The 27,274-nt window shown below is 36.0% G+C and overlaps 1 protein-coding gene across 3 annotated transcripts; it reads left to right on the top strand.

Annotated features, from left to right (window-relative positions):
- The first annotated feature begins 141 nt into the window (after nucleotides 1-141).
- F13b (coagulation factor XIII B chain) lies at nucleotides 142-24,102 on the top strand. 3 transcript variants are annotated; one of them, XM_050151673.1, is made up of 12 exons: nucleotides 142-284; nucleotides 5,035-5,235; nucleotides 7,339-7,524; nucleotides 8,151-8,327; nucleotides 8,664-8,840; nucleotides 10,899-11,078; nucleotides 11,300-11,485; nucleotides 12,868-13,050; nucleotides 15,841-16,041; nucleotides 16,685-16,867; nucleotides 22,720-22,933; nucleotides 23,722-24,102. In XM_050151673.1, the coding sequence occupies exons 1-11, from the start codon at nucleotides 221-223 to the stop codon at nucleotides 22,929-22,931; spliced, it is 1,950 nt and encodes a 649-aa protein (XP_050007630.1). In that variant the 5' UTR covers nucleotides 142-220; the 3' UTR covers nucleotides 22,932-22,933; nucleotides 23,722-24,102. The 3 variants fall into 3 exon arrangements, with proteins under 3 accessions (XP_050007630.1, XP_050007631.1, XP_050007632.1); XM_050151674.1 differs by having other exon boundaries at nucleotides 151-284; nucleotides 5,014-5,235; XM_050151675.1 differs by lacking the exon at nucleotides 142-284 and having other exon boundaries at nucleotides 5,038-5,227.
- Nucleotides 24,103-27,274: the final 3,172 nt, after the last annotated feature.

Genomic DNA, 27,274 nt, shown 5'->3' with positions numbered 1-27,274 from the left:
TATGCTTCTGTTGAACCCAGGATGAAAAGTATTGTCAGCTAGTACAGTACATTAGTTTGAATTGTTTGAGAATGTGTTAGGCAAAATGTTAGCTTGTTCCAAAGGTACTTAGACAGACGTTGTAATTATTAACTTGTTTTGTCAGAAGTATTGTGTACTCAGTGATGAGATCCTGGGTGCTCTAAGATTTTAAAAGTCTTCATGAGAAAAGCAGCTGAAGATGAGGTTGAGATACTTGCTATTTATTTTTATATTATTCATCTCAGGAGAAGTCTATGCAGAAGGTAAAGTTAATTCCTTTAGCCTTCCTTATTCTCTAAAATGGAAATAGAAAACTGAGAGTCTAACTGTCATATTACTTGAATTTTAACCTGATATTTTACTTCAATATACCAATTTTGTAACACATGTTTTAAATAAATGTAACAATGTTTTAAAATTTTGATAATTTTTTTGAACAAAACTGGTGTGATATTTTTATAGTAGTGTAACTTGGACAGTCAAAGAAAACTTTATTTCTTTAGATTTGTGGGCATAAGGAGGCAGGATTTAATGACTTTAAAGGGTTTTCTGGTTAATATACAGCACTTTGGAAAGCATATGTTTGCCTTAATTGTAGTTTTAGGTAAGAATCCATGCATAATACTAATACTTGCATAGTTTAGTTCTTTCCACTTATAGTGAGAGTTTAATTGGGAAATTTTAAGAAGAACAAAGTCAACAGCAATATTTCTACGCATGGTGTTCATTGTCTGGAGCTATGAAATAGTGACTAATTTGAGGGCAATATAGTTGATTATAGAAACAGGAGCACTGGGTGAGAGAAAGGCTACAGAGGTGATTCTGTCACAACAATGTTATAAATCAAATTGTCCAAAGATATCAATACAGCAGATTTGCTATTACAGATCTTTATGGGTAGACTCCCTAGAGTGTAAACCAGATTTGGGTGAAAGGTGGGCAGTGTACCAGTGAGAATTACTAATGATGTAGTCAGTATCATAAGATGGTAAGGTTAGGTTAGGTGGATGAGTCAGTGACCAGAGAAAGCTTCTCTAAATTAACATTTATAATTATAATTGTGTTTTAGTTGACTAGTTTACACAATTTTTTTACCAACAATATTATTCAGGTGAAACTATGTTACTCTTATTTCATACAAGTAAAACAAGTAATCTACGTGCATACAGGAGCAATATCCCTGTGCTAGTCACAAGGCCAGTTGAGAACCCCACGGGTAAAGAGTGAATTAATTCTACCCTTGATCTCTCTCAAATTCCATTTTTCCCAGGACCCACTCTAGAGTTTGGGCATGTTCTTACATATGAAAATGGCTTAGTAAAATAAGTATTTTTAAAATGACTTTTGCTATTGTTTGATGTTGGGTCATAGGTGCCACAGTAGAGAGAAGCTCACCAACAAGTTGCTAAGCCTTCATTTTCCAAAGGAGCAGAGAGGTACAGCATTCTTGGGAAAGACTGACACTCTGCTAGCTCACTCCAGTTACTTTATTCAAACACATGCAAGGTCAATTAGGACTAGGAAAGGTCCCAGCTACCTAAGTCATCTTGCTCTTGCTGCCTTTGAGAGCAGACAGCCTAGGCATATTTCAATACCAATGATTATGGATTGCCGTAATAGTTGTTACATTTAATAGTCTACAAAAGGCTCCTCAAAATCCAGCTGTCAAAATGCATAAAGCAAGATAATTAAAATAAAAAATAAGAAATCACAGAAATCTTAACATCCCAAAAATACTGTAATAAATGTGAAGAAACAACAGAAATCCAAGTTTTCCAGAAGTGCCTTAGGACCAAAGTCAGTGAAGCTGCAAACTCTCACGTATCACCAAGTACAAATTCTCCAGAGAAACATTTCTTCAAGGTGTAAACCATCTCAAAACAATTTTTCAGCATCTACTGATTAACCCAAGCATAGCAAAGGCTTTGCTGAAATATTTCTCTCGAAGCCAGACACAAAGGCTTTACTACACATATCACTATAGTTTGCCCTCATAATAATGAAACCTTGCTGTAGACGTTTATCTTCTAAATGTTTTATTTTATGAGATACTGTTAATTCCACATTGTTTTCAACTGTTGTAGAATTTCATGTTTTAGTTATCTGCTGTTCTAGTGATGGGCATATAGTTATTCTAATTCCAACTCACCCACGAATAGCTCTGAAATCAGTATGGCTGTGTCACCCATCACTTCATTTCTCTTACTTGTGCTGGACTTCTATGGTACTTAACAGCAGAACACTTTGTAAAACAGTATATTATCTCTGTGTCAGAGCTTATAATCTCCCAAAAGTTAATGTGATGTTCTTGCCTCTTATCATTTCCATGAATACTTCAAATTATCCCATGTGGGGGCATGTTGTTGTCCCGTGAGATTATCTCAGTGTTTCTTCCTCGTCCTTGCTTCTTTGTAAGTTTTCACGTTTATTCCTATTTTTTTTTTTTTTGGATGTTAAGACTTTCGCAATTTCCTATATTTTTCTAATTACCTTGCTTTGTGCCTTTTGATAGCTGACTTTTCGGGAGCCTTTTGTAGACGATTAAATGTAACTTCTTGGTGGTTTTTGATCTCTCAAATCCCTTGTCAAACTATGTGTATTTTTCATGGACAGTGATTTTATCCAGAGTAATTTCTGACTTTGATATTATAAAATACATTATTTGTCTCACAGTTTCTGTTTTCTTCATGAACCTCTGAAGCCCAGAATGTGGTTGATGTCCCTGGAATTATACAATATGGAAACTATATTGTCATGAAGAAAATGTAAATGTCTACATTTATTGTATTTATTAGTTCTTTCCCTAAAAATATGCTGCTATTTTATATATTTGAGAGTTTTTTTTTCTGTTGTGTATTTTCATGTTCATTGGACCCACTTGCCTCTTCTTCTCTAACTCTATTTTTTTCTGTATTGCCAGTGTCTTTCCTTATGTGTTTAGGATACTGGTCATGCAGTTGTGAAGTTCTGTGCTTATTTACAAAGCATGTTTCATCTAATATTGATTTTGTAGTCTGTTGACTCTTTATCATGATGACTTCCTGACTCTCTTCTGTTGAGTTTCCATTCATCAAGGCATGTTTGTTGCCTCTGCTGGTGTTGGAAGAGCATGTCCAGAACAGGGGACACGAGGCATAACCCATGACAGTCTACCCATTGTCTATGTCCATAACAGTGGCCCTTGGGATCATCACTGTTCTTCATAATACAGCTATTTTGGGTTTTTCCATTGTAAACTCCTGGTGCTTAGGAATGGAAAATGCTAGAATTCTCGGGGACTTTACTGCATGTGTTTCATTAGATGTTGGCAGTCCTATGGTACCTATGATTTTTGTTCTGTTTTCCTCAGCCCTGGATGGCACTGCCATCATTTTCTGCCTAAGGCAGCAAACCACAGAGTTAATGACTTCTTTACTATGGCTTCCTCTGTCTCTTTAATAAATCACATGATTTATATGCAACTAGGTTCTTTAACTCACTGTTACGCTTTCGAGGATGATGTGAAAATCGTGGGTTTCTATCTAGTTCACTGTGTGGTGTCATTGTCTAAATCCATGGTTCTCAACCAAAGAGTCACATATCAGATATCCTGCATATCAGGTATTTACATTATGATTTGTAACACTAGCAAAATTATAGTTATTAAGTAGTAACAAAATAAATTTCTGGTTGGGATAGCTACATGAGGAACTGTAAATATTGAAGGGTTGCAGTATTAGGAAGCGTGAAAACCACTGGTCTAAACTGCACCATTATCTTTTCTGCCATTAAAGGGAACTTAGGCTGTTTTGCAGTCTGATACTGTTGTGAACAATGATCACATCAAAGTGCTGTCTCTGTGAACTCACTCTGTGCCTTTCTATGAAGTGTCTCATATGGATTTTGCTTTCCTAGATATCTCCAGTGTGTTTCTTATGTGTGAGAGGTCCTGTGTCTCCAGTCACTGTGAGGATTGGTCTGTTCCTTTCAGTCATTTTAGTGGTATTGCAGGAATGTAATGGCAATCTGACGTGAATATTCCAATCACGAATTGAGCTAATTATTTGCTCCGTGATCACTTAGACATCCTGGTTTTCAAAGTTTTAATTCACTGTATGCTTCTTTTCTAAAAGAAAGGCCACTTTTTTCACAGTTGTGTGAGTTTCTGTCTCTCAGCAACCTCCTTTGTTCTGATGTAGCAGACACTAGTCACACAGCTTGGCAGCCTGCATCTCTGGGTCCCCATTTGTTGGTTCATTCAGACAGAAATCTTCAGATAGAAATTAGTTGGGAGAAAGTTGCAGGAAGGTCTCAAAAACAAAAAAATTGAATTTGAATTAACATTCATAACATGATGGGCAAGCAATGCACTAAATAGTCTAAGCATCCAGAGAGCATTCAAACTATATGGATGGAGGTGTATAGTATATGCAAATTTTAATTACTTAAGAGATTGGAGCATCTGTGGGCCTTGACATCTCCAGGGGATCTTTGAAATCGACATTCTGCCTGTAAAGTGTCAACTTTTACTGAGCATGGAAACATAGCTGAACCAAGGAGAGTTGTTCTGTGAGTGAAATGCCTGCTGGACTGAATGAGTAAGAACAAAAAATAGAAAATATTTTAATACCTCAGATTAAATAAAACCCATGACTAAAACAAACCAAGCTTTTATTTTTATTTTTACTTCTATTAATATAACTTTCAGAAAGGTTAAAATTGCATATTGCATATGTGATGTCATGATGTGTCTATGAGAGTGTTGTTCTACAAAGCCAGAACAGGTTTCCAAGATGAAATCGCCTGTTAGTTAATCTGAGTGACACAGCTATTCAGAATTGCCAACAGATATAAAGAGGGGAGGGCATGCTATTAGATATCGAGATCATCACAGTATCACTTCTAAGCTTAGGTTATGAAAATAAGTGCAAACTGAAGAATCTGCAAAAAAAAATATTTAGGGATGTTGTTTGATCATAGGTTTCATGGGTTTACATGTTTTTCCATTTTCAGCTTGAGTTTTCCTCATTTCAGAGAAGCAGTGTGATCTTCCTGCCGTGGAAAATGGAAGGATTGCCCAATATTATTATACATTTAAAAGCTTTTACTTTCCAATGGGTATAAACAAAACACTCTCATTCTTTTGCCTGGCTGGCTATGCAACCGAAAGTGGGAAGCAAGAAGAGAAAGTCAGGTGTACAGCAGAAGGCTGGTCTCCAAAGCCAAGGTGCTTCAGTAAGTCAGTGCATGCTGTCAGCACAATGCTTAGAAACTAGCTCCTGGGAAGAGAATGCTTATCTATATTAAATGTGAATGGTGATTAAGCTTTGTATATATAATAATAAAATTACCATTATAAAATACCACATATGAAATTCTGTATATGATGCGTTTATATCAATAAGTCACTTCATTTGTTTTTTTTTAATAACACTTCTGAAGAATTATCTAAAACTGTTACTTTTTGTGCTGCAAATGACAGGTACATTTGGCCTACTTTAAGTAAGGAGAGCTTATCATATCCATAATATTTAACAGGAAATCAGAATACGATATAAGACTGGGTTTCATAAGGGATGAGTCATTCTAGTGCTTTTGCATATGTATACTTATCACTTATCTGCATGCCCACTTTTCTTTTCCTATCCAGTGAAAGCTGCAATTTTCTGTATAGCAACTTCAGATTTGGGAGTAGTATCATAAAGGGCTCATTGCATTGCTTCACGGCATGATGTGCCCCTTTATCCCTGGCTTCCCTGGGCTTAGGTAAAATGTTGTAAGTCAAGAGTCCCCTGAATTCCTATCTTCCAAAGTAAAGAAATTACATTATGTCTTTTCTATTCAGAAGGGGAGTTTTGGTATGGTAGTAGCTGTGGTTGATAAACCTACTAAACAGAACTACATAAGATAGTCATTCTGTGACTTCAGGACAGACCAAAATTTAATTTAACATTTTTCTATTAACATAGAACATAAATCTATAACATAAATCTCACTATAACATCATAGAGGGAAGTCACATAACTTTGAAGTTGCTCTCTTAAGAAATAGAACTTTTCAGAGATTGGCATGACAACACAATGGTCAAAAGAGAATCTCTACAGTCAACTGACTGCATGTGATATTAGCACCACCCCTATGAAAGTGATTTGAAAATTCTCAGCCTGATTTTTATGCAAAAAATTGAGTTAATACTGATACAGTAGAAAGTTTCATGTAGAGTGTTTGCCACACAGCTAGTACTAAAAGTGCTTTTGCTAATATTAACCTTGGGCAAGTTTCTTAACCCTTCTAGATTATTTTGTCATAAATGTCCAATAATATGACATAAAATGGTAGCAATTGTGGTGGTGATTTTTACTGTGTTGTATCTTACTGTTTCACATATTTACAAAGGACTTGATTGTAGACTCACAGATTTTCAGGATCATATGCATGACTTAGTCAGTTTACATACACTGACTCCTGGATTCTGTGCAGTGAGGTGATACAGAAATATTTTTTGAAAGCATTATAATTTGAATGAATTGTAGCAAGATACTTTAGAGCTATTTAATTGTCCATTAAGTATTTTTTATTTTATAAAACATCAAATAGATCAAGAAGAGATTAAGTTTACTTATGATTACTGACAATTAGTGAAAAGTTATTGGTGCATTTCTAAAAGAAGATGTGGTACAACTAGGAGTGGCTCTAAAAATTGAAATTTGTAAAAACGAAAACAGTTAATTGTACATGAAAGTTTCTGTCCACAGCCATTCAGTTCCAAAGAAATACACAGAGGTTTATATTAAGAATAAACTGTTTGGCCTATTTGCTCATACTTATTAAATAGCTCTCACAACTTAAATTAATCCATAAGTCTTGTCTTTGTTAGCCACATTCCTTGATACCTTTTATCAGTGAGGCATTCTTATCTTGCTTGCTCTGTGTCTTGCTTGTTCCTGTGTCTCTCTTTTCCTCACCACAAAATGCTCCTACTCTAGTTACCCGGCCTATACTTCCTCCCTGGCTAATGGTCAATCAGCATTTTATCAGATAAATACAAGTGACAAATTCTTACAGTGTACAAGAGCATTATCCCACAGCAGCTAATGTCAAACTGAATACATTTCCAAAGGACTTTTATGCAGGGCATGTAAGATATTTCCAAAGTTAAACTATATCAGGGAACTATGAAGTGAAAACTATTTTACTCCTCAAAATTCCAACTAAGAGTAACATTATATATTTGTGTTATTTTTCAGTTTAGAAAAGCATAATCTAAATTTTTCTATTAGGCAAATTGCCATTGTAATTTCTTCATGACACTAAAGCACCCTTACTTTTACAACACAGAAAAATGCCTGAAGCCTGTCCTAAGGAATGGTTATGTCTCCGATGGGAAAGTCCTATACAAAATTCAAGAGTCCATGCACTATGGTTGCACTTCAGGATATAAAACCACTGGAGGAAAGAATGAGGAGGTGGTCCAGTGTCTTCCTGAAGGATGGTCTTCTCCACCGTCCTGCAGGAAGGAGCAAGGTGAGCATACAATAATGTTATTTCCTGAAGAAAGTATAAGATCCTATGAGGTTATGCTTAGCTCAAGGGACAGTTTAATCCGTACAATTGATTTTCCACTATGTCTCTTCTATGTGAGAAGGTGACAGTATTTTGCTTTTCTCACATACTTGGTGTTTTCTTAATCCACGTGTTCTCAACTGTAGCAAGTCTCCTGTCTCATCAGATCTTACTTTGGACTAATAAGATAGAGCTGAGATGCTCAAAGTGAAAGAACCCTACTAGGTTTTCTGTATTCAATGAAAATATTTTTAATTCTAGATAATTTGACAGCATAAGTTGTTTTAATTATGCAGATCCACGGAAAACATTTAATCAAAATATTTCTTCACAAGACTTCATCTAAAATGAGGCCTTTGGTCAAATACAATGGATCAATATTTCAGAGTAGGAGACTGATAAGATGGTTTACACAAATATAAAAAGTGAATCACAGAGGCAACGGCAAAGTGATGTTTTCAATTTTGCAACCGTTGGCTTTGCCACATATTATTACTATTCGATGTGATGCCATTTGGGACTTCTTAATATTCTAGGGCATTGATGGAGTTTATCAAAGATCACAAGATAAATGTTTAACATTTCAGAGACGTGCTTGGCCCCTGAGTTGTATCATGGGAATTATTCCACCATGCAGAGAATATTCAAAGTGAAGGACAAAGTGCAGTACTCCTGTGCTGCTGGCTACTATACCACTACGGGGAAGCAGGCTGAGGAAGCAGAGTGCCACGCACACGGGTGGTCCTTCACACCACAGTGCAACAGTAGGTTCTCACTTCGGTAATAACTTCTTGCTGCAGAGGTTCATCTCATATAAGTTGTCCTGCCAGTAACATTTCATGCTTCTTAGCTTTGTTTTCTGCTGTAATTTAGTTAATAGTAGACTTGTTCACTTCAAGTTCTCAAACAAGAAAACCTTGCTTTAGCTATTGTAATTCAATTCATTTAAACCTGCTGATATTTAACAAGATAAAATACGTTAAAAAGCTTATAGAACAGAATATAGCTAATGTTTTAATATGGATTGTAAGTAGTAGTAAAATTCTATTACGAAAAATAAACATGTTTTGTTATTTTTAATCTGTTCTTTCATTTTTTAGAATTAATGTGCTCTTCTTTGAGATTAATAGAAAATGGCTATTTTCATCCTATAAAGCAAACCTATGAAGAAGGAGATGTAGTTCAATTTTTCTGTCATGAAAATTATTATTTAAGTGGATCTGATTTAATTCAGTGCTATAACTTTGGCTGGTATCCAGAGTCTCCCATATGTGAAGGTAATTTTTTAAATTTTCATGCTTAAAAATTAGCTTTAATTTCTATGATCTCTGAATGATCACATCTAATTCTAGTTACAGAACAATTTTTAGAATAATCTTTTCATAGCAAGTCGATGAATTATTCTATCTAAAAAACTAAGCTTTGTATGCCTTTGTGTAGTAAGTATTATCTGTTGTATTTAACATGCATATATGTGTGTGTAGTGTGTGCATATGTCTTTGTGGGTGCATGTGTGCTTGTGTGAACGTGGAAGCTAGCAGTTTATGCCTGGTTTCTCCTTTGGCCCCTCTCCTCCTTAGTTTTTGAAGACAGTCCTCTCATTGCACCTGAGTTTATTGAATTGGTTGGTTTGCTTAGGTAATGAGCATTAGGTTGCTTCCATCTCTGCCTCCCTAGTGATGAATGATGGGCACCTGTCACTGTGCCTAGCTTTTACATATATGCTAGGAGTCATACATAGGACCCTTTCTGCGCCCCCATTTATAAGACAAGCAACTTAATCAGTATCACTATATCCCCAGCTCTATGTTTAATATTTTAAAGCCTCTGTCATACATGTTCAATCTGTAGCTGGTTGAGACACTATCTTAATTGGCCACATATTTCTTGATCTGAAAAGTCCATCTCCAAAATAATAAAATAAGAAGCACGAAGAGCAGAAGAATACTAACTTTAAGGGAAAATGGAAAATGAGGTCAATCACTTAGTTAGAGCAGTCCAGGCATGTAATAGCTAAGGTTTTATTTATATCACTGGTTGTGTTCAAAGGAGTGCTATGATTTTCTTCAGAAGCTACCAATTCATAGCCATAGAGGGGCCTCATGTGGTAGAAGAAACTAAAGTCCAAGTGTTTGAGTAAGCATTCAAGATTTTGATTAGTACTCTGTGAGAGAATTCTCTTGTCTATATTTGTAGAAATGACAGATAATATTGTCTGAAAAAAGAAATAAAAATCTGAGGATTTGGTGAGGTATGAGAGGCAAAATGTACGATGGACATCATTTCTGCTGTATTATAGGAAATAATGTTATTGTTGATAGGCAAGTCCACAACTTACCTGGGAATAAAACAGAAAAGTGTGATTGAACTAGATGCCCGCAGTAAGGAAAGGGGTGTCTGGACAGGACATGGATGGCAGTGCCTGTACCTGTCATAACTCTGCAGTGCAGTGAGCAATTGCTTTCAAGTTTTAGCAACTTTCTAGTTGGGCCCAACAGCCTTCGTATAACAGTATGGGAGTTGTTAGCAAGTTGTCTGTAGCATGTTGTCTCAAAAAATGCATGACAGATTCATTGCCTGTTCTGCACCCCAATCCAAATTAGCATGGCACCATGTCTGTAGTTTTATAAGTAATTGTTATTGTGTGTAGAAGAATAATATATTGAGCTATATATTTCCCAACCGTAGATATCCTCATCCTAATCCTAGAGCCAGCACAGTAAACTTGATTTTGAGGTGTGGATATTATCTGAAGTTATTTATTGGTCTCTAAATACAATGACAGGTGTCCTTGTAAAGGTGTCTGGAAGGGTACTTGACACTAGAAGAGGAAGTTGGATATGGAAATGGCATGGCTTTACTGGCTCATGAGCTGTACTACTGCCAACCTGAAGGTTTGGCTTGACAGTAGTAGTTGAAATTTACCGTGGGTGTTGGTCGGCTTTGTGCTTCACAGGCTGGTGAGCCAGTCTTGCTGACCGTTGGCTGAAGTAGCCCTCTATCCCTTGCCTTCTGGCTTCTTTCTTTGGACTCTGATAGTGCAGCAGGATGGTTCATTGAAGTCGGTAGGGAGAGGGCCTTTCAGGAAGAATGGCATAGTGAATTTATGTTGGCCATGCAACATAACCACATACTAATTCACCATCTTTCTTTAAGAGACAATTGACAGGTCCCACTCATTGGAGAGGAGTGCCGTGTCAGAGAGCCGTCAGAAAAGGGTCTTCCTGCTGCCTGTCTACCATCTTTTCTATGGTTCTTTGCACCATAAATATCACCAATAAATCTTTATTTTTTTTGTAATTTCATGACTAAATAGGCTGATATTTTTACATAAGGAAGAAGAAATCGATGTCCTCCTCCACCTGTGCCTCAACATTCCAAAATTCAACCGCATTCAACAACTTACCGCCATGGGGAAAGAGTGCGCATAGAATGTGAACTTAATTTTGTGATTCAGGGTTCAGGAGAACTACTCTGTGAAAATGGAAAGTGGACAGAACCTCCCAAATGCATTGGTTGGTAACTTTTTTTTTTAAGTTAGTTTGTATTAATATTTTAATTTGTGTGTTTAATAATGGATTTTATTGGGACATTCTCATGCGTATGTATCACTGTCACTTGCTCTTATTCCCAGCCTGCCCTGTGCTACTCTCCTGACTTGGTAAAATCCTGACCCAGGGTCTCTTAAAATGCTTATGTAGCTCAGTGGTCTCTTCCTTTCATTGTACCTCCACAGAAGAGAAAGAGAAGGTAGCCTGTGAGCAACCACCCTCCATTGAACATGGCGCTGCACAAACACACTCCGAGATTTACTTCAGTGGAGACAAAGTGACATACAGGTGTGAAGGGGGCTACTATCTCCGGGGATCAAGTACAATAACTTGTAGTCGTGGCCAATGGACGCTGCCACCTGAGTGTGTTGGTATGTGTGTTATTTCTAATATTTATGCCTATGGTGTTCTTTTCATCTGTTCAATCTCTCTGTGCAAGGCCAGATGTTTGCAAAATTGAGAGACACATATCTATTAAATCTACTGTGTGAATTTTTGAGTATGTAGATGTATCTGGAGAATTTAGACCAAATTAATAATTCAGAACAGAAACATCACTTAAAGTACATTATTACTAGGCTGTTGTAGAGTTAGCTCCAAAGTCTTGCACTTTATTTGACCACACATGTGTGAGGTGCATTTTATTAAAGAAGTAACAGATGTGTAGTACTCCATTGTGTAAATGTACTACACGACAGAAAAAAATAATGACATCGTGAATTTGCAGGAAAATGGATGGAGCTAGAAAACATCATTTTGAGTGAGGTAACCCAGACACAGAAAGACAATTATCACATGTACTCACTCATAAGTGGATTTTAAACATAAAGCATAGAAAACCAGCCTACAAATCACAATAGCAGAAAACTTAGACAACAATGAGGACACTAAGAGAGACTTACATAGATCTAATCTACATGGAAAGTAGAAAAAGACAAGATCTCCTCAGTAAATTGGGAGCATGGGGACCTTGGGGGAGGGATGAAGGGGAGGAGAGAGGCAGGGAGGGGAGCAAAGAAAAAAAATGTAGAGCTCAATAAAAATAAATAAATTGCCAAAAAAAAAAGTAAATAAATAGCAGATGGATGTAGGGTTAATGGCTGGCCACGAGTATGACTGCTTCCCCTCCGCATGTGTGTACTTTCTCCTTCTCTGTAGGTAAATCCTGCTGATTGGAATTTTGCATCTTTTAAACCTTGCAACTTCTAAGAAGGACACCCTTGATTTTGATATTACTCAAGGATATCTATCACAAGGCTAAAATCAGTCCCTTCCTATTCTCATGTTTGATTAGATATTGAAAAAAGTTCCCCAAACATACTTACCTACTTATTACATAAGAAAATATGTTATAAAAGAGGCTAAAAATAATAACTAAAAAAGAGAAACTGGGAGAGAGTATATCTTTCATTCATGTGTTAATTGAGAATAGGATTGAAAAGGAGAAGGAAGAATACAGGAGTGGATAATGCCCGGTGCAGTTTTAGAGTGGACCATGACCCTTAGGATCTTCCTAAGCATTTAAGAACATCCTTATCACAGCTGCTTTACCATCAAGAAAAGAAGAAACATACTTGGATTTGTTCTTGCTATTTGTTCTTAATTAATACATTTTAAAAAATACTAAAGCTAAAACCTTTGGAATTTCTGATTAACTTAGAAACAGTTGTATAAGTGATAATACAAATATTGAGATCATGTTTTGGATAACTATCATTGTATTGTTATGGGTTTATTCAATTCCTTTTCTTAGAAAATAATGAGAGCTGTAAGCCTCCACCTGAAATAGCGAATGGTGCTGTTGTTGATGGGTTACTGGCAAGTTACACAACAGGATCCTCCGTGGAGTACAGATGCAATGAATATTACTTATTGAGGGGATCAAAAACATCTCGCTGTGAACAAGGAAAGTGGTCATCTCCACCAGTTTGTTTGGGTAAGCAAGAGTACACAAAAGTGAATTTATTTTGGCAGTATTCTTTAAAATAATGTTTTCAGCAAGAAAATGCTTTCTTATACGTTTTCCCTGCTTCACTTAAGCAGGAGATTTGTTACATCCTAGTATGGACCTACATAGTGTCTTGCATATTAATTTTATTGTGAAAACGTGCATAGATACAACTGGTCATTTTTGACAGAGTTCTTGTGCAATCCAGTGGCAATATTTGAACTTTGTGCCCAGTTCCTTTGTGTGTGGTGTTCTGCCTAGTTGCAGATTCCCCTCTGTGGACCTCACTGTCTTTACATGTAGTGCCACCAGATTGCCATTGGGAGAGAGGGGCACTACCTTTTTTTTTTTTTTTTTTTGGCACTACGTTTTTGGTAGAGCTCATTGCTGATGACTTTGATCCACTCACTTCTTTCCTCACTCAAATGGTCACCTTTGTTACTCTCATAATCTTGTTTGAGCTACCTGTTGTTTATGACTTAGATCATATACACAACAATGATATACGCAAACATGAACACAATGCGAACATGCTTTATTCTGTGTATGGGACATGCTTTCTCCACTTAAAATGTAGCATAAATTTAATTTGGTCTTTTTATGTCTGCATAGTATTCCGTAGGATCTGTTCACCATAAATAATTCAAATAATCACTTCAGTGACATATATTTTTTGTTTAACATTTTTATGTAACAATACATTTTGCAGCAAGATATTTTTGTACTTCAAATGCTTATATTGTTCTTTAAAAGTTACTTACATTTAGTTTTTCCTTCTTTTATTTTCTTACATATTTTTTTAGATTTTTCTGAATTTATATTTCCTGAACAAACATCTGAAATTTTTTCTTAATTGTAGGATCATCATTCTGATATTTATTTCTGGTTTATAACTTTCCCATTAAGGAATTGAAGTTTTCTTTTCCTGTTTCATTTGTCATCACTTAGCTTTCCTTTCCTACTTGCATGTATACTATAGCAACATAATTTATATTAACCAATGAGAATCACATACATTGGAAATATTTTTCTTGATTGTATTATTATTTATAATGTTTTCAAACATAGATTCCTTCAGTTTTAGCTGTTGTCACTTTTACCCTTCAAGTCATTCTGAGAATGCTGTGCCCATCAAATCAAATACACCTTCAACTACAAATTTCTGTTACTATTATATTGTCATAAATGCTTTGATATTGAGGTTTTGGCGATGTAATTGATATTTTGTTAAACTGAAATGTAGTCTCTCTGTGGACAGAGACTAAACTAAGACGGCAACAAAACAACTTCATTAGGAATAACAAGATTTCAAAAAATTCCCTCCTGCTCCTGCAACAATTGTCATAAGACATTCCGGCCTCACACCAATGAATCAAGGCATACACTGAGCAAGGGGTCACCTTTGTGGGCAGGAGCAGGGTACGAGGAGAGAGTATTATCATCTCGTTATCTGTTAGAATTGGCAGTTCTTCTATTGCAGGCTCAAACAGTTGCATAAGGGGTGCAGTTTTCCATCCATGTTAGTATTTAGTATGAGTCTCCCTAACATCTTACCCATTTCCTCGTTCTCCCAGTGCTCCACCAATACTGCTTTCTTTATCTTTGCCATAGTTTCCTTTTGGGCTCTTTATATTGATTTCTCCCTCCTGTCTGAAAACAACAAGATTCAATCCTTAAAATCCTTGATCAAGTATACTTCTCATTTAAGATTGCTTAAGAGGGTACACCCCTTTCCTTCAGCCTTTTGATAGTACTTCCTATACATCCCCCTTAACTTACAGTGCAGCTGTCAGGTGGTTACCAGCCACAGCAATTTATGTATTTATTATATTTGTAACTCATTGTGGGGGTTTCTGTTTCAATATGAGCTCCTTGAGTTCTTATTGATGGGTATGTACTGAATGGAAGTTTCTCTTTAAATATGTATAAATTAAATGCACTTCCTGTTTCAAGGTCAGTAATTAATTTAAAAATATGTTTACCATTGCTGTTAGTGACCTAAAACAATGTTCTGACTTTGAAAAACTAGTTGGTTTAAATCTATAACCTCATGAAAATAAGGAATATATAACTAATTAATTTGGCAGTCATAAAGAATGCATTTTATTATTGATATTATCATGTCATGGGCCTGTGGTTTAAGACTAGTAACTTATGGCCTGAGCCTTCAGACAACAAACTACCAGGACCTTGTTGTGGTGAGAAAGCAAGCCCACTCCCCTCTCATCCACAAGGAGATCCACCATGACTCTCTTGTGGCTTAGTCTCTGATTCCTACAGCTGGAGAAAGGACACATAAAATGTTTCTTATTCTGCCCCTCCAGGCAGCTCTGTTGCCCTAATTTCAAACCAGCTCTGAGTTGTTTTCAGGCTTCCTATTCAAAGGCTCCCAGCTAAGTGTTTCCAAGGCCGAGCTCCTCAGGTCAGAATCCCCAGTAGTAAACCTATATATTACCCAAGAACACCCACAACCCTAGAGGAAAGTTATAAAAATAAGTCACTTCATTTTGCCCCATGAACTCCTGTACTTGCCTGTGTGCTGAAACCTGGAGCCAAGTGAGTCCTCAGTGTAGTGGCTATTGTGGAAATACCCTTCATTTCCTGTCTGCGTCTCCACACGTTACTTCTTCATCTAACATGGATATATGAGCTATAATAATGTTGAACGTCAGATGTATAATATTACTTCAGATTCCTATTGTAGTTTGTATTTTAAAATATATTATTCACACACTTGTCAGATGACTGCTCGTTTTAAAAGAGCGTTTTGTTTTTCAGAGCCATGCACTATTGATGTGGATCACATGAACAGAAACAACATACAGATGAAGTGGAAATATGAGGGCAAGGTTTTACACGGAGACCTAATAGATTTTGTGTGTAAACAGGGATATGACTTGTCTCCGACAACCCCGCTGTCTGAGGTGTCTGTGCAATGCAATAGAGGAGATGTAAAATACCCCGTGTGTGTTAGAAGAGGTAAGGAATAACACTGGGCATGTTGCTGGATTAGCGTCTTCAGCCTTATCTTCTGGCCACAGTTGGACATGACCCTGATTTCTGCTTCTAGTCTGCATACACACTCACAAGGGATGTCTATGCCAACAGATTTCCACTGAATAAGTATTTGTGCAGGGAGAATGGAGAGGTTTCATAAATAACCCATGTTGTCTGAGGGTTGATCTTCCTCATGCAGAAGCCCTGTAAAGTTTCAATCTGCTCAGGATTTACTGGGGACCTTTGTCTGCTTAGGGCAGAATATAAGAGATTTTATTTCTTCCCTGGATCTAGGACCTATTTTTTTTTTCAGTAGGAGGAACTTAAGGTAACATTTATGGAAAACATATGCTTTTGGCTTGACTAAAAGGGAAAATATTAAATCATATTGTTAACATTTTGCTAGTTGTAAATATGTATTCTAGCTTTACAACATGAAATTCTAATTTCATATTATGTCATGTAGCATGGTATTTGTTGTAGAATTATCTTCAATATTAGAAAGTATTGGTAATTGCATTAGTAATACTTTTATTTCAGTGAAATATTACAATTTATTTTTGTAGCAATCATCAAGCACTGAAAGCTCATTGTAGCAATTGTAATCTGTAAAATAATTTTTCAGAATCTAAAGGGAGGTGTGCATCTCCTCCGGTGATAAGAAATGGAGACATTGTTAGTTCAGCAGCCAGCACCTATGAAAACGGCTCCTCAGTAGAATACCGGTGTTCTGAGAACCATTTCCTACAAGGGTCCAGGGAGGCCTATTGTGTAGATGGAGTGTGGACCACACCACCATTGTGTTTAGGTATGTACTGCTAAACACCCCTCTGTTTCATTCTGCTGTTGAAAGGTAATGTGACAGAGACATAACATTTCATTTTCTTTACTCGTTTATTGATTCTCATATACAACCATTAGCTTCTGATTTTCCTCTGTATTATGAATAACTATAGTCCATTTACTCTTACCAATGCTTATTAAGTGTAAACAACAATTTACATACTATTCTGTTGCTATGTTTTAAGATGATTAAGCCATAGTGTCATAGAGAAATTATTATTCAGTGTGATTGATACTATAATACAAAATAGAAAAGAGGATTCAGAATACATTATATACATGTATGATGTCAAATAGCTAAATTAATTATTAAAAAATGAAAAAAAGGTTCTCAGACAAAGATAATGCTAATAATATCTCCAGGCCTTAAACCATGTGTGGACTTAGGGGACACAGAACACTAACACATATGTGTGGAGAAAGCAATGTGCTAGTGTCCATAGGAATGGCCTAAAGAATAAAAGGACGAATTATAATGAATCACAGAAACTAAGGTTTCATGGTATGTGTCCTGTTGTCACGTAGCCAAAGAAATGTCGCGAATTCTTTGTATATTCAATTTTTTTCTCATTTTACATTTTTCAGTTTTTCTTTTGTATAGTGTTGCTGTTTTCTTAGATGCACAAAACCCAAAGCAGCTAAAATATTGCTGTTTGTCCTATGTAATTTTAAGACAGTACTCCTTTATCCATAAAAATATTTGCCCTTTAAACTCTTGTGGCCAACTTTCCTACCTTATAGAGTGAACTTCTGAAATTTATTTCTATTCATTTTCATTGAATATATTTTGGTTATATCCATTCTTCCTCGCCCCCCCCCCCCATCTCCACCCACTAACTTTTCATTTAGTTCATGCTTTGTAGTATTTGGGAAGGAAAGGAGAGAGAAACTTAGAGAAAGATATGGAGACAGAGAGACAGAGAGAAGTGTATTCACTTATGCAGTAAAATTTTTTCCCTCTGGATTTGTATTTTGATTTTTCAACCCTCTGGATTTGTATTTTAAGTGTATTTCTTATATACAATGTACAGTTGGTTTATTTTAAAACATACAATCTGATAATATTTTTTGTCATAAAATATTTAAACCATTGGCATATTAAAAATGTACTTACTGACATATTTGCATTATAAAGTCGTTTACCACATTCATAGCTACTCTACCTGTTTTATAGCATTTTTTCTCTTAATTTAAGGCTAAAATTAGTCTTTTTGTTCTATGATCCTATGAGTTTGCTTATGCTATTCTCTAGTTCTCCCTTACCTGCTCTCAGAGATTATATCATGACACTCTGATTTCTGAGATCTGATGCAAATCATTCGTTTATTTCTTCTCTAAGACTTTAGGACACTATCCATTTTCTTACTCCTTCCACACGCTGTGTTAAAGTGCTGTGCCTTCTAATTCTGCATGTAGTTTAAGTCCTGGAAACACTGTTACCATTGTTTTTGTCTGACAATCTTGCTTCACTTTTTTGTTATTAAGTTAGTTATTTGACAGTTTCACATGTTTTATGCTGTATTCTGATTACATTGCCCCTCCCTCTTTTTGCCCTCCTCCCAGCTCTATTAATCCTTTGCAGATTCATGCCATTTGGTTTTGTAACCCATTTAGTTTAACCAACATCATCTGTGTGATTTTTATATTGGACTGTCTACTGGAGTCTGCTGGGGTCATTACTGGGTGTACAACTAAAGACAAGGATTCTCCCTCTCTCTGAATCTATCAGCAGCAAATTGTCCAACAGTGAGGGGTAGAGTCCCAGAGGCCCTCCTCCATCCAGCCTGACTGTTGATGGGCTCATCCTTGTGCACTTAGCTCACACATCTAGAGCTTCTATAATTGCCATGGCTGTGTCTACCTATGAGATGACATTTTGAAGCACTTCTATTTCTACACTATCTTCTCAAGTGTTGCCTAGGTCTTAGAAGGCGTGGTATAAATGGCTTATTTAATATTGAGTACTCATCCATCTATTTTCAGTACCTCATAGATATTGGTGTCTGCATGTACCAACATTCACTGGAAAGAAAGGATCCATTGATTTGTGCTGAGAGCAACATATATTTTGAGTATAAACATAAATGTAATGTTTAGCCGAGCGGTGGTGTCAAAAAAGTTGATGTCTATCCAGGTGGTGGCAGCATGCGTTTAATCCCAGCACTTAGGGAGGCAGAGGCAGGTGGATTTCTGTGAGTTTGAGGCTGCCTAGTCTACAGAGTGAGTTCCAGGACAGCTGGAGCTACACAGAGCAACCCTGTCTTAAAAAAACTAACTAAATAAATAAATATAAAAACAACTTGATGTCTGTTGAGAAACTCAAATCTATCAAAGATTTAAAATGGACATTGTAGAAATGGAAATGTAGTAGCTAAAGTTTTCATAGTGCCTGAAGGTGCTATGCAGGCTTCACCAATCACTCAACTCTGCATATAGAATATAGGTGCGCTGATTTATTAGTGTCATGACTGTTTGGGGGTTAATAGCTGCTTTGTGATTGGATTTGAATCCTGATTCATGGCTAGTATTGTAATCCAAGCTGAAAGAAAGCCTATGGTTGGGGAGGTTACAGGCCAAGTAAGGAACAGAGAGAGCCAGAAAAGGACAGGACACAGGACATAAGTAAATACACAGATACTTCTGAACAACTTATGTGTGCCTACCAGAACAAGAGGAGACCTAATTGCTGAAAGCATCACATACGTCAGATGCATGATACAGCAAAAGCAAGCTAGCATTGAACTTGGAACTTCCTCCCTACTGGCGAGCTTTTATAGTCACAGAAGATACAATACAGGCTGCTGAAAGGGACATGAATGGTCTCATCCAGCTGTGAATTCTGTGATCTATGACACCAACTTCTTAAATAAGACGTGCCAACTTGTAAAAAAGTGGCGTTGCTGTTATGGGGTAGCTAACTGCACTCTGATTAAATTCTAGTTAATTAATGCTTAATATAAATTAAACATTATATATAATATAAAAATTATTTAGATGTGTATAATCTAAATATAATGTATTTGTATATTATATATTACATGAGTATAATACATGTTATATATTACATATATAATATAATGATTATATAAATATAAATATATAATCTCAGTGTAGCTGTGAAGCCTATCTTTGATTCACTCTGTAGACCAGGCTAGCCTTGACCTCACAGAGATCCACTACCACCTGGCTAGACATCAACTTTTTTGACCATAATTATCACACATATCTTGAAGTCCCTATCCACAAAGACACAAATCTATTTCCTAGCGTAATTTACCATTATTTATATGATAATTGACTGAATAGCAAATATTATATGTGAGCAATTTAGGAGTTTAGGACTCCATGATCTTATTCCATGGAATACTTGTTCAGTCCTCTGGCTAAATGTTAGGATTGAGGTAGCTGGACTTGGTCCAATTGGAATTGGATGTTTGTTTTTTATGGTTCTATGCCGAGACTTTTGTTTCTATTCCTCCCTCCAGACTGACAATAGTATCTGTGAAGAATGCGAAATGTGCAGTGTAGTTGTCAGCGTAACTACTCACTCACCTGCAGCAGCTACAAATCAATGAATACTTCCAAGGGGAAAAAAGAGCTTAGAGGATCAAGCTCAGTTAGCTACAGTCTGAACCCCTAAGTCATCAACTCCAGACCCATTCATGCTTCTTTCTGCCCTCCGCCCTGTGAGATTGTCAAACACTTTGTCATATGCCTGTTATTGGTCATTTTACACATCGTCTTTCAGCTGAATTGAGAATCAAAATCACACCAAATAATTTTTTTCCTAGTATTTTCAAATCATCGGCTGCCTATGTGCTCAGGTGCCCTGGCATACTTGTTTTAAAATGCTTTAGTTTTTGGTATATTTTTGGTTTTATATAGGTTTCTTAGTCATAGTGAAAGCAGAAAGTCTAAGAATCAATTTTAAATCAAACCTCAGGGTTTATAAAACAGTGCTTTTTGAGGATTGTCTTTGGAATGAACTCGCTGACACCAGAGAAAGTGGAAGAGAGATGTATTCACAAGTGGACAGAAGCCAGGTTATATCCTGAAAGACTTCAATTTCACATCTTGTTTGCATTCTCCTCTTATATTCTGAACTTCAAGGCAGGGCGAACAGGCAAGCCAACAGGACTGTCCAGAAGCATAAGCAGCTTGGAGGCTTTTGCTTTCAAAGACATATGTTATAGCTGACAGGTGTAAACTTTTGTGATCAGGCGGCTAAGGGCAATGACCTATTGTGTTTCATCTAGTTTTCTAGGTTTTTCTGTTCTAGGTAGCAAGGTGAAGTCATGTTTGGCAATAAACAATACAAACAAATCACTAAATATATCAGTACATTAGTATCTAACAATTGATATTTTCTACTTTATTATACTTCAATACTAATTTACATTGCAATTAAATTTGCCCTCATTAAAATAATATTTAATGGCAGGGCAGTGGTGGCACACGCCTTTAATCCCAGCACTTGCAAGGCAGAGGCAGGCGGATCTCTGTGAGTTCGAGACCAGCCTGGTTTAGAAGAGCTAGTGCCAGGACAGGAACCAAAAGCTATGGAGAAACCTTGTCTCGAAAATTAAATAAATAAATAAATAAATAAATAAATAAATAAATAAATAAAATAACAAAAGCAAAAAAAATATTTAATGGAGAGCCTGAGATTCTATTGACCCTTTACAATCACTTTTTACTTAGCATATTGCTTGTAGTATGTCTCACATAACATTTGACCTATGGATATTCAATGTAATCTTTAAAAGTGTTTGCATAAATTAATTTGTTATATATTAACAATTTATGATTGATATATTGCATTATCAACTCTGGACATCTTTAATCTACTTCCGAAGGTTTCCCTTGGTCTTAAGTAATTTAGGAGGCAAATGAGATGCAAAAACCCCTATTTTGAAAATTTTCAAAATACTATTTTTGTCATGGGGAAAATAGAGATGCTTGCCTATTTATATGTGTTCAAATTTTGTCCTGCTTTATTTTAATATATAGTTGAAGGAAAACCTGAAAACTTTCATTGATTAGTGTTTAAAATAGAATCTAGTCTCTATATTCCTTGAATATATAAAAGAGAGAAAACTGTCCGCTGCTTTGGATGGAAATAGGTCAGAACATTTGGATTAGTGTTGAGAATCTAGCTTGTCTCTACATTGCCATCTTATTAGTAATTTTTTATATTAGTAATGTTTTATCTTGAAAATATTATATATGTATTATTTAATGGAATATTAAATATGATATAAATTATTTCATGGTATCAGACTTCTGACATTTTGAAAATACAATAAAAATGGAAATTGTGTTTATAACTGACTATGCATATTGAAAACTAACCAATAGTAAAATATATAGCCTACTTACTACAGACAAAATCTAATCCAAGAAACCTATAATGACAATGTGAACATGTATATGTACATATATGTGTATATGTGTATACACACACATATATGAGCTTGCTGGGGTTTGAACAGAGGACAGGCTTTTTCCCATGTTAGGTAGCCCTTTATCACCGAGTGACCTCTCAGACACATTTAAACTTTCTGAAGAAGCAAAGGAAAGGGACTGTAAAAGAATTTTTTATAACTATCCAAGTATTCTTTTGACCACAGGAGGGAATGTCACATAGGTTCCTTTGACCAGGAGTGAACATATTTTCAGACTCCAACAATAATTCTGACTAACTTGCTTATCTCTCTATGGAGTGTAAGGTTATCCCATATAGGCATCACTGAACGTAGTGTTTGTACAAGATGTTATCAATATAGTTTTTTGTCTTAATTTCTTGTGTTTGTTCAGAACCTTGCCCATTGTCGTTTGCTGAAATGGATAAGAATTATTTACAGCTGAAATGGAATTTTGACAATAGACCACTCATTCTCCATGGCGAGTATATTGAATTTATGTGTAAGAGAGATGCATACATCACTGAGACATCTATTAGTGGGTCTGAACTTCGAGTGCAGTGTGACAGAGGAAAGCTGAGATATCCAAAGTGTACTCCAAGATAAAGGTAAGAAAATGTCCTTAGGTTATTTTTGTCAAATTCTATTCAAGAGAGCCACTGTTTTATAAATTCTATAAATATCGTGCTCTACAGTACTTTGTCTTTATGTCTATTAGAAAGGAAAATAATATTTTATTCAAACCTTAAACCCATAAATGCTGGAACCTTTTGAGTTTTCTGGAGTCAAGTTGCTGTTAACCATTTGATATCTGTGATATCTTGACAGTTGGAAAAGAAATCCATTTTTATGTACAATATTTAAATGTTCAAAATTATTTGAGTCTTATATTTTGAAATAAGATAAAGAGCATATTTATCAAATTTTTTACTGGTCATAAGTTCACGTACAACAAAATTTTGGAAATATGTGTAAATTGCAGATAATGAGACAATCCTGGGAACTACACAATAATGATATTTAAAGTGTATCTATGTGCTCTATACACATGCTTAGTGAGCTTGCCTAGAAATACTTCTTATGTTTAATTATGTTAAAATTGGAGTAGAAGATTTTTTGTTTGATATTAGAAGTTTTGGTAACTGGGATCACCCTTTGAAGATGGGAAAAAAGCAAATTATTTGAAGAAATTATAAACTTGGGGCTAATATGATCAGCAACATTAACAAACAGCATAAAGGTTTTCAAATGGAATCAGAAGGATGCTTTACTAAGCATTGTTACCTGCTCTAGGTGGGTCCTACTTAAGGCATTGCTCATATGAATTGTAATAGGCACTGAATAATGACTAACATTCTTTTACATTTTCTTCTCTTTGTCTCCCTTTCTCATCAAGGAGTCTGCCTTTTCAAGAAGCTGCACAGACATAAAAGCAAATGGAAGGAAGATAAAGTGTATTTCAACATATCATGAATCCTGCATAAAATAGTTTTAGAAAGACTGTGCTGAGTTTGGTGTCCTGATATTTTATTTCTGCATAAAAATGTACTCGATATTATCCTTATTGATGAATCAAAGCAACAATACATTTCATATTAGCTTGATTTCACATTTAACCTGAACTTCATTGTTCTTTTCACCTGTTAAGTTTGATTTAGTCAGCAAATCCTTCCTATTTCCAGATCATTGCCAGACTATATTGTTTTTTTCAGTTTCTATGGAAAATACATTTGTCTTTACTATTTCCATTAAAATTAAGGTTTTCTGTTCCTTTTAATTCAATATTTATATTGATATCAGAGACAAACACACTGGAAAATAAGGCGGCTGCCATGATAAAGTGGAAGAGTTACTTTATAAAATGAGGAAGAGACTACTTTTCAAAATGTAAAGAACTTTTAAAGTTAAACCCTAATATATGCTACAAGGATAATAATCAAATTATAGTGTAGCATACTACCTACTGTTCACATAATGACTTTTGTTGTTTTAATAGTTTATACTTTGTGCACAACAGCTTAAGGTCAGAGAGTTGTTGGAGTCATGCAGATTATATATTATAAAAACTGAAGTTCTGCGGGGAAAGCGATCATGTCAGTTACTTAGTTCAGTGGGTCACCTGCAATAGCAACACTGCTACCTTCTTTTTCAAATAAGGGCTATATTTCCATTTGGGACTTCTGTTCATTCGCAGGTATGTAGCATTATTATCAGGATCATGGTGTCCCCATCAGGACTGGCTGTTAGTCCAAGAAGAGTTATCCTATTCTCTTACCTCCAGGTGTAGTTTCTTATTTACAAGGTGTTACTTAACCCCTGAGTTACAATTACATATCTTTAGAATTGTTATTGCAAAGCCCATTGATTTAATTCCAGTTTCTGAATTAATGAGAGAGTAAAATAACTGAGAACGGATTCATATGAAGTGATGACACAAAGGCAGGAATGCACGGCTTAGTGCTTGGGGACAGAGTGGAGAACGAAAATGGGGAGGTGAAGAGAATGGCTGGATTGGCTCCGTGAAGATCAGCAGAGATGAAACTAAAAATACTGTTTATGGTCTGAATTCCCTCACAGGAAACAGGATTGTATGGACTTTAGCTGTAGTAGGTTGGGGAATAAATAAAAGGCACAAAAAAGGAAGACATAAATGTGAGTTTGTCAATAAGTGGGGTCATGAATGAGGACAGAGAGATGAGAACAGAGGAGTACCTACTGAGATAGAAATAAATACGGACACATTAAAATTAAGTAGAAGTAATAGAGAAAGACAATGTAGAAAATTCTGAGTAGCACTTGGGAGGCAGAGGCAGGCAGAACCCTATGAGTTCAAGGCCAGTCTGGTCTATAGAGTGAGTTCCAGGACAGTCAAGGCTACACAGAGAAACTCTGTCTCAAAAAAAAAAAAACAAAAAAAAAAAAAAAAAAAAAAATTCTGAGGGTAAATATCACATAATATCTGTAGAGAGTTTCTGGCAAAACAAGAACTGACACACCAAAAGCACAAGGGCAGGACCTTTGTTGGGAGGGACATTTGAAGTATGGTTGAATGAGGACTGTTACATACTATGTTTCTTATAGCTTCTGTTTCTTCTGTAAAAAAAAAAAAAATGGGAGGGGGCAATTTATTTGCTGTGCATGGGGCAGGACCATAGATGAGGAGAGAAATTTAGAAAAGCCCGATCTAAAGTCAGGTAGCCTGGCACATTGAAATAGTATCTGTCAAAATCATGATGGGGAAACCCACAGAGACAGCGGACCCAAGTTAGTGAAAGCTCACTGGCTAGTGGGAGCTCACTGACTGAACTGACACCTGGGGAACCTGTATAGGACAGAAGTAAGCCCTCTGAACGTGCTTGACCGTTCTATAGCTTGAGCAGTGTGTGTGGCCACTGGCAGTGGGACCAGGATTTATCCCCAGTTCATGAACTGGCTCTGCACCTTCCCTATGAAGGGATACCTTTCTCAGACCAGAGACGGGGAGGAGGGACTCAGGTCCTGCCTCAACTTGATATGCCAGACTTTGTAGACTCCCCATGGGAGGACTTACCCTTTCTGAGGGTTTGGGTGGCAAGAATGTAGGGGTGGGTATTAGGAGGAGAGGGAGAGGAACTTTAGTGGGTTTATAGAATGAAAAAGAGCTTTTAAATAAAAAAATTAAAAAATTAATAGAAGTCACATTTGGGAATAAAAAGAAAGAAATGATCACAGATTGGTAATTGTTGAAAATAATGTTACAATAGTCATCATTTGCCTTTTGTTTTAAGTTCCATCAAGAAGAATATGAAAAAGCTAACGTTGCTTAGCAATTTACTATCTTTGTAGTACAAGGATTAAAGATCAAGGAACCACTGGCATGATGACTACCCAGGAGTATTACAAAGTGTATAAAGGTCTTGCTCAGTTCTTCACAGAGAAACTTGAAATTTTCAAGAGGAAATTAAGAATTCATAAATATCTACCCCTTTCTTCATAAAAAGAAAGATCAAAACACTAAAGAACATTATATATTAAAACGAGTTCAGGGAGCTCAGCTTGAGTCTTTTGAGGAAAAGTAGATAAAATGTGGCTCTAATAAGTCTAACCAAGTGGCTGGAGGGTTGGCTCAGTGGATAAGTTAATCTTCTGGTTTAATCTTCCAGAGAGTCAGACTAAAGTTCCCAGCATCTGTGAGTACTCACAGCTGTCTGTAACTACAATTCCAGAGGATCTGATGCTGTCCTTTGGTCTCTGCAGGTTCTGCAAGCATGTGGTTCACATAATATACTTATGTATAGAAACACTCAGGTAAAAATAAATAATTTTTTTAAAAAAAAGATTGGCAGAAAATTCAAAAGTTATCTCCCTATAGATCCCCAACAGTCATCCTTTTTGCTTCCACAGATGTATACAAACAGAAGCTTTCTACTTTGTCTCTCCTGCATACTGTGCTTCCTGTATTAATGATGACTATTTTCATGTAATTATTTGTGTATCATTTTGTATCCAAGAAAGAATGAGAAAAACTCAGTTCTCTTGTAAATTTTCTAGTTCCTAAAACAACTGAACAACAGAATCGCAACCACTCTGAAGCACTATTTATACAAACCCAGAAAAAAATATTGGGGTTCAGCCCAGAGACCAGAAAAACAAAGCAGCCAGCCACTGTTTACATCTACCTTGGTTCAAAATGGCAATTCTGCCTCTTAAGAATCTCAAAATGAAACCGAGAGCTGTCTCTTCCAGTTTTATAATCATATTTAATTCTGAGATTAAGGGCATGCACCACTACCACCTGGTTTCTATGGCAAGCTGGCGTGGACCGGGATTAAAGGTGGTTGTCATTGCTGCCTAGTCTGTAAAGCTGGGCAGTATGACTGTTTTACTTTTTCTTTTCTGATAATAAATTTTATTTATTAAAATACAAATAAAATGCTGGTACATTTCCCTTTTTTGTCTAAAATAAAAAA

The sequence above is a fragment of the Alexandromys fortis genome, unplaced genomic scaffold (genome assembly GCF_014885135.2).
Source record: "Alexandromys fortis isolate MF-2015 unplaced genomic scaffold, M_Fortis_MF-2015_v1.1 scaffold_71, whole genome shotgun sequence".
Classification (NCBI taxonomy): domain Eukaryota; kingdom Metazoa; phylum Chordata; class Mammalia; order Rodentia; family Cricetidae; genus Alexandromys; species Alexandromys fortis.
Note: the sequence above shows the minus strand (reverse complement) of the source record. Positions and strands in the feature narration are given on the sequence as shown.

Excerpts from the sequence above, each read along its gene's own strand:
- F13b (XM_050151673.1), top strand. The coding sequence starts at position 221 with ATGAGGTTGAGATACTTGCTATTTATTTTTATATTATTCATCTCAGGA. Across the intron at positions 7,525-8,150 it reads GTCCTGCAGGAAGGAGCAAG|AGACGTGCTTGGCCCCTGAG; the intron begins GTGAGCATACAA and ends TTAACATTTCAG. Across the intron at positions 11,079-11,299 it reads AGAACCTCCCAAATGCATTG|AAGAGAAAGAGAAGGTAGCC; the intron begins GTTGGTAACTTT and ends GTACCTCCACAG.